Below are 9,570 nucleotides of genomic sequence, written 5' to 3' on the forward strand. Positions count from 1 at the left end.
ATCACTCATCTTTCTAAGATGATATTGGTCACGCGCGTTTTCTTGATGTTAATAAAAGGCAAAGCCACAGATACCTGGTATAAGCCATTGTTTTATTGATACTATATTTTATAGAATTGTAGACTAAAAATATAAGCAGGTTCTCAGATACTTCCTAATTTCGGGGAAATGAGAAAGTGTAGGTTACTCAACTCTTATACTTCTTTTAAAGATAAGGTCTTATTTGTTTTGTTTAATCTAAAACAGGTCACAAACAGAATCATTTTTCAAATTTACAAGAATCAGTATTGAAATATGATCCTAATTTTGTACATTTTACATCAGGATAATTTTTTATGAGAAAAAGAGGAGGTGTATATATGTGGGTTGAAAGGGAAAAATAAAGAATCCTGCGCCTTCCACTCCTGAGTTTCAGTGGTGTCTATGAAACTGGGAAGGAAACGAACGAAAGGGAAGCTGCATTTACTGGGATAACTTTTGTGAGCTTTTCCCAAAAGTAGGGACAAAGTCATCATACTTAAGGGGAAGCAAATCTGCCAACAAAAAGGATGCAGTTGGTCTTATTTTCCTTGATAAAGAAGAGGAAAGGGTGATCACAGCAAAATTCTTCACTTATTGGTGCTGATGTTAAACTAATGCCTACACCTGTGGCCGCTGCAGCCTCTGTTCCCTCCTCAGTAACTTCCACAAAGGACTGGTGCAGGGCTTTGGTCACTACAAGACCCCCTTCCTGACTCATGCCTGAGAGGTCAGCCTTCTTTGGATTGAAGATGTCAGCCATCCCCAGGGATACCAATGTTTTCTTGAGGTCGTATTTCTCTGCCATCTTGAACCGCGGGAAGCATAAGTACACTTGTATCTTGACCATATTCTGTGTGCTTGTCCAGTCTAGTAGTTTCTCAGCGGTGAGACTATCTTGAAGCTGTAAGAACAGGGGGAAAAGTAGCTAAAATGAAAGATCTATAACACCTTTAAAAAGTGAACTGAGCAGGTGGGAAATCTTTAGCAATAAATGGAATATAGAGTTAATTCAACTCCTTAGATCTTATCCTAATAAACAAAAATTCCTGCCTACATAAATATATTTATTTTATTGTATACATATTATATGTATAAACAACATCAAAATCAGGACATTGCTCTGTGTACAAAGCAAACTATAACATTGCTTTTCCTTATTCTACCAGCATGAGAAATGTATCATTTTTGGTCGACTCTCCTTTTATTTTACTATATGTATTATTTATTACATAATGCATTTATCATATATTTGTTGTTGGTTTTTTGGGGGGTCCGTTCATGGGGCCTGAACTCTGGGCCTGGGCGCTGTCCCTCAGCTCTTCAGCTCAAGGCTAGCACTCTACCACTTGAGCCACAGCGCCACTTCCGGCTTTTTTGTCTTTTTGCTTATGTGGTGCTGAGGAATCGAACCCAGGGCCTCAGGCATGCAAGGCAAGCACTCTACCACTGTCCCCTTGTTGTTATTTTTTTTAACTTGACTGTTCCCAGGACTTGTTGTTATTTTTTTAACTTGACATATTTGTAAACATCTCACACATTGCTATAATTTAATCTCTTGACCAAATTAAATTATAGTATACCACTACCATTAATTGATAATAAAAATGCATAACTCTAGCATATTGTTGTATGTCTGGCTGTAAATGTTTGCCTTCCAAAGAGGAAACATCATTTCTCAGCTGGCATTTTTCATTACTCTGAAGCTCCTTGGTCTAGAAGCTGGCTTAGACCTGGCAGTGTAGGAAAGAGGGTCTGGAGAGGCAATTTTTACCTTCTGCAGCCCATCCACTTCATTGGGCAGCAGGACAATCATGCTCAGCTCATTGCCTTTGTAAGGCATTTCCAGGATCTTGGCCTGCTCATCCTCCAGTGATGCAACATTGAAATGCTTAGTTTGTTTCATCATCTGCACGGGTTTGCTCACATCCTGCAAGAAATTAGAGCATCAAAAACCCAATGAGACAGAAGAGGCAGCAGAGAAGTCTTCTGAGATGCCTCACACATCTTTGTCGTTGGAAGAGCCAAAACAGGAATTTCATAAACTAGACACACGAGATTCTTCAGGTATTTCAAACTAAATGTAACTACTAGAATGAACCAAATAATGGCAGACATGAAGTCTCCAATTTGTACTTTCAATGGAAAGCCTATCAAATATGCTTCAATTACATCTTTCACTTAAAACTACTCTATAGTACATACCTAAATGAACTGTTACCTTGTTCAGCCAAAAGTTTCCTTCTTCAGTATATTCTTTTTTAAACCTCTCCTCCCACTGCCCTTTGAAATAGATTGCATTCACCAGAACCAGGACGGTGCTTGAGTCCAGACTATCAACAGGGAACAGGTCTTTGATTTTGTCTGCAAAGGAAAGAACATGAAGGCCTGTCATGCAGGTACAAGCGATCTGTCTGGGAGATGCTATGCGAAAGTGACGACTGATCATTGGTTAATTTAGCTCCTAGGGACTCATTGGCCTGTTCAGCAGCTGCAGCCTTTTTATGGTGCCGACCTGGGATGGAGGCAGAGTTTCTTGTGATGGGAGAGCAGGTTGGATGTTCTGGATGGTGATTCTAGCCATTTCCCACTGAACACTGGCAAGCATGTCAACTCTGCCAACTTACCTCTTTCCCTACTCCCTTCCCATCTTCCCTTCTACTTGATTTCCCAAATTTTATCTCATTACTCAGAGGAAATGGAGGCAACTGAACTATTGTCTTGAAAAACATGAGTTCTATGACTTGACATGTATGCTTTGTGCTATCAGACACCACTCCTTGGGTTTGGATACTTTTTCAAGTTGGGCTGCTGGGGCCTTGGCTTCTCATGAGAATTGGGCAGCGGGAGGGGGGAGAGATGCACAGAGTGAAGGCAGCTCTGTAAAGCTGCCTGTTGGGGTTGGAGAACACATATGTAATGATCTAGGAGGTACAGTTGGAGACATGGCCCTAGAAGGCGCAGGCCTGAGGTCAAGAAGTGCAAGTTGAGGAAGAATTTAATTTTCTCACTAGAGAAAGAGGAAAGATTTCTTTTTGCATTTTAAATATCCATGGTGAAAAGTTGGCTTTAGTTTCCAGGGAAAGGATAGGAGCTCAAAAGAGCTTTGATATGGACTCAGCATGCACAAAGACACTGTCACCCAGGGCCTGTGCCCTCCCGTCCCCGAATTCTCTCTCCATGCCTGGGACCCCACCACATCTGCAGTGCCATTTCCTCCTTCTCTCCAACTCCATCTCCACATCCTCCCACAGTGCTCCTGCACATGTCATTTGCAGGACTCTCGCCCAGGGCACTCAAAATGTTTGCATAGCAGGCAGCCCTTTCATACTCTACCATTTGTTTGGCTTTCCACCCAGGCATTAATCTTCTTCCGGCTTTCTTCTGCATTGTTTCCAAAGTCAAGTGATTCCATATTGGCTAAGTAAAATTTCTTCAGCTTATCCAGATATTCCTTTGAGATGTAGAGAAAAAAAAGGAGGAATAAAGACTATGGAGGAGGAATGAAGATATGCACCATTAGTAGCAAGATGCTCTTAAGGAAGGCATTGTTCATGAGAATTCTGACTGGTAAATCTGACCTTCACATTTTTCATCTCTGTGCATATGTCCAATCCTAGGAATACCATATTCCCTGATATGTCCCCAGCTCTCTTTAGGGACAGATACAAGTGTCTACACATTCTAGAAACCTCTTAGCCAACATTTCTCTCCAAAACATGTTCCCTGTGTCTGTAGTAGTTCAGTTTATCATAGTCCCAGTAACATCCTCCTTGGGGAATTCCTGTGTGCACAGGTGACATGCACTGTCTGGTTCTGGGACACTGCTGTGAGGGTGAGCTGTGGTGCTGGAGCAAACATTCCCCATCCCAGTCAGTCCTCGCTCCCCCCATCTGGCCTCAGAAATGGGGAGCAGAATGCAGATGAAAGGTGTGGAAGGCAGGCAAACTTACCTGAAGAAATGGAAAAGTCTTTTCTCCATAAAGACTGTTGGCAATTTTCAGCTCGAATGCATCAGTGGGTGTGTTTAATTCCGTCAGCATCTTTTGAAACTGATGGTGTACAATTTCTGAGTCTTCAGCCTTCAACATCAAAGAAGATGCTCAATGAATTAGGCTGTCAGTGAAATTCAGACCCCAGGAGCAATGCCTAAATGCTAGTAATCTCAAAGATGACCTTTGGCTTCTTCCTTTAAAATTGCTGCAGTCAACCTTAAATACCCTGAATATTCTCCTTTACCTTCAGCAGAAGGAAAGTCATTCCTCCTGCTCTCATATACTTAGCTCTAGTCTATCTCATGTAAACTGACCAGGCTCAGCCACTGGGTTCCCTCCTTGATTTTAGGAAGTGTAACACCCAAGTTAAACTCTAAGTTCCTTAACAAGAACCATGTTTCATTTCCAACAGCCATGCACAATATGGTTATGGGGAAGTTTGGCATATTTAAACCTGTTGAAACAAATGAAAGTCTGTTATACTTCCTGGTGGCAAAACCTTAAATTTGTTGGCCATAATATATGGCTCTGGCCTTGGTGGATTCTCTGTGTTAACATCTATGTGCTGAGTCCTTTGATCTTTGTACTTTGATTACCTGTAAGCTTAGTTTAACTGAGATGAAGCTAGGGAAGCCCAGAGCATTAAAGGTCTTTTCTCATAAGACACCAATTAGCTGAGGCATGTTTCTAACATATGCTGGTCTGAAACTGGAGCCTTCTATTGGTTAGCTAACAGTTTGTCACTATTTAACCCTAAACTCCTGTGTGTGCTAGTGACCATTTCCCCAAATATCCTTGGACTTGAACTTCTTCCTCTTGAGCCTATTCCTGAGTCAATTCACATTAAATTGTCTTAGTGACATTGTGATTATAACCCTTGTTAATTTTATAATCATAGAAACCTTTACTGAGCTTTTTCTTGAGAACATGGTAGGCAGTGTTAGAAATGCCTGCACAGGAGGGGCTTTTTAACCCCTTTCAACCCCTTGTTCCGTGAGATGAAGTCACTGACTCAGAGCAGGTGTGTCTTGCTCATGTAAACCACCTGTTTAGAGCAATACTGGAACCTGAGCCCAGCCTGCTCAGTGCCATCCCCGTGTTCTTCAATACACAGGAATGTTCTGGGACTCACGTGGCTGGTCGTGCAGGTTTTCTTTGTCTCCCCTGTGACTTCACTGAAGTGAAGGACCTGAAAGGCACGAGATGCAGACAAGAAAACTTCACTGAGAAGACCAGAGGAAAGAACACAACCATCACCTCAGAAGAAATGAAAGCTCACAGGAACAATAAAAAAACACAAAACTAAAAAAAATCTCCCAGCTTTAGGAACGAATTTGTTCTTAAAAAAAAAACAAAACACTTTAGAACAAATCCCATTTTGTCATCAGCTACTTCAAAGAACATTCATTCATCATTTCTGATTCAAACATGTCTGATATTGTGTCCTTTGAAGTCACCCAATGAACCAGTAGTCTGCACATGTTAAGCTCATCTGTTTCCTCGTGGGTCTAATAAGATAGCCCAGCTTCCAAAGCACAGCCTGGCACAAGGAAGTACACGGGGAAGAATTTGGGAACTGTGACCACACAGTTGTAGGCATATGTGCTTGGCCCCCTGTGCCTCCCTCAGGCCTCCTACTCAGAACTGTCCATCTGTATGCTGGCTTAGCCAACCAGCAGGGGAGAGAAGACCACACAGGTCAACAGAAGGAAGGGAACACCTACTTCCTTAATCTGGTGTGCAGTGTTTCCCTTGGCCCCCAAGGAGACCATGGAGAAGGCTGAGGCGATGCTCAAAGGGGAAAAGAAGGCATTGTCTGCCGAAGGCCCCAACTCCCGCAGGAAGTCAACCGCGAACTTGGTGTTTGCCACACTGAGGGAATTCATGGTTATCTTGGCAGGGTTCTGCAACTCCTAGAAAAAGGAAAATGACATTCATTGTAGAATCGAGTTACAGAGCAGAGCCCTACTCTGTTGTGAAAGTTTCTTAAGCATATCTGCCATGTGGAATTCTGGCCATGAAGGCTTTTGTTCTTTTCATTTTCTAAGAGTTCCATTGTGGACATATATAGAATTCCCACTTAATAGATTAATAAAAGTACTACTAAAAGAGACTTCTGTAAACAGATGATTGAATGTCATTGTGTTTTCTGTTCATCATTGTCTGAATAGAAAAATGGATGAAGAATGCCATGGTGAATATTTCTGTGGGTAACATCCAGCCAGTTGGCCAAAGCCTCCTCTTTGGCTTTTCCTTCAAGGCTCTCCAGGTACCGACATGCCTACATGCTTGTAAAAATGCATTTGTTTCCTTGGAAACCAGTTATTGAGTTGAGGGACTAATTGGACTAAGGATGAGTTTGTGTTTCCCTCTGATATGATACATAAAACCCAGATAGAATAAAGTGCATGCATGACACAAAAGTCCTGGAAATAATTCATGTTGTGGTGCTGTCACAGCCCAAAGCGCTTACCTGTGTGTGTGCTTACCTGTGCCGCAAATGGAAGCTGAAGAGGTTGATGAGGCGGTGAGCTGATGGTGGCAGAAGGTGAGACCCTGGTGTAATATATAGCTCTCCTCCTGTCCCTTAGGCCTCGTCATTTCAGTTGGTACTTCAAGAAATTCAACTGAAGGTTTCACAATCAGGCCAGCTTTCACCATTGTGAATAGGAAAATTTGTGAGCCAAGACAGTGACAGTTCCACCCCCCTCCACACGGCTGCCCGCCCGCAGGGAAATGTAGACCTGCAATCACGGTGAGTCACTGACTCATCTCAAATTTATGTTCAATCGTGTCTATACCAGTCACAACAAATCAGACTCCTCAGCTTCTCCACGCACCCTCCCCTCCATCCCTCCACACACTCCTCATTCTTTAAAAACAATCTTTATTTGGATGTTGAATTGCCTTCAAGAAAACACTGCGTCCACCTACCACTCCACAAAGCTGATTTCTGCCTACATTTTAGTTCTGAAAGTTTTTATGGTTTCTACCAAATCTTCATATATATGTGTGTGTGTGTGTGTGTGTGTGTGTATACACATGTGAGAATAATTATAACTATAGTCCAAAGGATATTGGCAAAAGATGTCTCAGCAAATTTGACACAGGATTTTATTGGTCCCCTGCCCCTATCCAGGCTTCTGCCTTGGTCCATTCTGCTACCTTTCCATGTTATCTCTCCCTACAGCCATTCCATATTTTTCTGCTGCTTAAGCTCAGAGAAAAGATTGTTCATCTTTCTTCAATGTCATGCTGTTGACAAGAAGAGCAATTGGAACACACAAGGGTCTTCTACTTTTTCATATAAAAATAAACAGAACATCTCTGGGCTGTTAGGATCACAATATGTTTCTGTACACATTCCTCTCTCAATATTTCTTTGTCTCAGCCTTTGGTTTGAGAATTGGGGCCTAAAAACAATTGCATTTAAGGAATAATGGTAAGAGGAAGTTGGGTGGTGTTTTCATGCTATTATTAAGTCTTTTTTCTCTGAAGCCTTCTCTTAATTTGTGTGATTTTCTTGAAACTGAATATGAAGGAAAGAAACTATTTAATATCACCAGGGATTTGTTTAAATCTAGACAGAACTTGGATTAATTGAGATGAGAAATCATCCCATACTTTTCTCTTCCCTGTTCCTAGGGTGTGTTTCCAGAATTTGACAGGCAGGATTGTAACATCATTATCCTACACAGTCACAGAACACTTAGCAATCCTGGGTTTGCATAAGAATATTCATAATTATCTTTATTGCTTTATCATGTCATGAGTTGCCCCAACTTTATTAGTTCTAGGAACCCAAGAATGAAAGACCAGTAACAAGCAAAAAGAAAAAAAAACCCAAACCACACAGAATTTGCATTTTCACAAAACATCCTGTGATTACTAATATTTTTACAGGTTGGTTATGAAATATTGCCTGGATTTTCCTGAACCTTAATTTTTGGTGAGAGGTACAAAGTGTTCTAATCACTAGTAAGTTGTAAAGCAAAAGTAATAATTCTTATTTAATTAAGTAATTCAGAGCACAGTCTATTTTCTCTCATATGTGGAGGTTACACCTAGCTTATAAATATATGTGAAAACATGTATAGGGCCATGATGATATGGTATATTCTAGGGTGCGTTTCCTGATAGACTCTTTGTGAACAATTAACAGACAATTAAAAAATAGGATTTTAAGGAGATTAAACCATGTCTTATTTGAGGGGGTTGAGGGTCCAAGGGAGGGAGCAGAGAAATGGAGAGAGGGATGGTGGACACATGCAGTTGTAATTCTCAAGGTATTTGTGTGAGAATGGAGCAGGGAACGTGAGGTGGTGGGTGGCATTGGTGTTGATGGGAGGAGGAAGGGGGAGGAGGAGGGCTGACCTTCGTCAAGATGCATGGTCCACATGCAGGGTCATATCACATTGAAACCCCTTTGTACCACTATTTGCAGATAATAACCAAAAAGATAGTATTTCATTCTTCCTTCTTGTCAAGTAGGTGCTTGTGACCGTGTCTAGAAAAATGTCTAGTGGAAAGGATTTTAAAGTATTCACCCTTATGCTCTGTGGTAATTATCGTATTCCTTAGGATTTCAGTACAATTGTAGGTATACAAACGTAGGTACTGAATATCCTCTGAGTAAAAATTAACCAGTCTTCCCTTTTAGTTTCTCCAGAGGTAGTGAAAAAGCAGTTCTGGTAAGTTTAGAAGACAATTTAAGGAATCAGTCTCATAGATAGTAAGATAGAATAAGAGCAACACGATATTATCTCTCCAGCCTACCTCCACCCCTCTCCCACTGCACAGGACTGGCATCATTCTCTGTTTAAATCACGTTTAATCTTGTGCCTTCACTGGTCACCGGTAACTCCCTCTCTGATTTCTCTTGGCAGTTTTGTTTTATTGCAAAGACATATCAATATAAATGCTCCCCCCTGCCAGGAACTATCCCTTCCTCTTTTATTATCTGAGCTACGTATTTTCCCTGGCAACTGCAGGCTCTGTAATCTTTCCTCGCCAGTATCTTCCCCCACCCCCATACATATACCAGAAATCCAGGCCTTTTTTATTCCCACAACCTTTCTACCTGCTGTTCTCTTCTGGTCTTCAATTCCTGTTGTGCTTTCCGACTGCACATGTGCCCACAGACCATCTCTCACGTTACTTTTTAATAATAACTGAGGAATCCATCTCCTTCCTGTTCTCCCAGACTTTTCCTTTTCATCCCAACTGTTGCCATTTTTCTGAGTGACTTCAAAGCTTTCATTTGATGGATGATAAATGGCACCTCGTCCATATTTTAGCTTATATCTCTTTCTTGGGTAAATTCCTTCTTTCATGAATTGCTTTTCTTTTGTCCTTTTGTTCATGATAATCTTTATGAGTATTATGCTCACAAACCAATTGAGTATAATAGATATAGAATACTTTAAAAAACTCCAAGCAGCAAAGGGCACATTTGTCTCAAGTGAACATGGAACATATATCAGGGTAGATCATCGGTTAGGCCGAGGAAATTGTGGCCCTGATTCTCATTAGGGTGGTGGTTACAGGAAAACAGAAA

At 41.3% G+C, this 9,570-nt stretch overlaps 1 protein-coding gene across 1 annotated transcript; it reads right to left on the minus strand.

The window, feature by feature from the left end:
* Positions 1–150: 150 nt before the first annotated feature.
* Positions 151–5,926, minus strand: LOC122119447 (serpin B4-like). The gene is made up of 7 exons (XM_042693500.1): positions 5,738–5,926; positions 5,146–5,202; positions 3,972–4,100; positions 3,355–3,472; positions 2,240–2,382; positions 1,793–1,948; positions 151–922 (listed from the first exon to the last, which is right to left on the minus strand). Exons 1-7 carry the CDS (start codon positions 5,897–5,899, stop codon positions 518–520), a joined length of 1,170 nt encoding a protein of 389 aa, XP_042549434.1. The 5' UTR covers positions 5,900–5,926; the 3' UTR covers positions 151–517.
* Between the last annotated feature and the right edge of the window lie 3,644 nt (positions 5,927–9,570).

This window comes from Dipodomys spectabilis, unplaced genomic scaffold, assembly GCF_019054845.1.
Source record: "Dipodomys spectabilis isolate Male_0828 unplaced genomic scaffold, ASM1905484v1 ptg000169l, whole genome shotgun sequence".
Classification (NCBI taxonomy): domain Eukaryota; kingdom Metazoa; phylum Chordata; class Mammalia; order Rodentia; family Heteromyidae; genus Dipodomys; species Dipodomys spectabilis.

Coding starts and splice junctions, on each gene's coding strand:
- LOC122119447 (XM_042693500.1), bottom strand. CDS start 5,899: ATGAATTCCCTCAGTGTGGCAAACACCAAGTTCGCGGTTGACTTCCTG. Junction 2,383..3,354: donor GGTGGAAAGCCAAACAAATG/GTAGAGTATGAA, acceptor TTTCCTTTGCAG/ACAAAATCAAAGACCTGTTC. Junction 923..1,792: donor AAGTGGATGGGCTGCAGAAG/GTAAAAATTGCC, acceptor CTGTTCTTACAG/CTTCAAGATAGTCTCACCGC.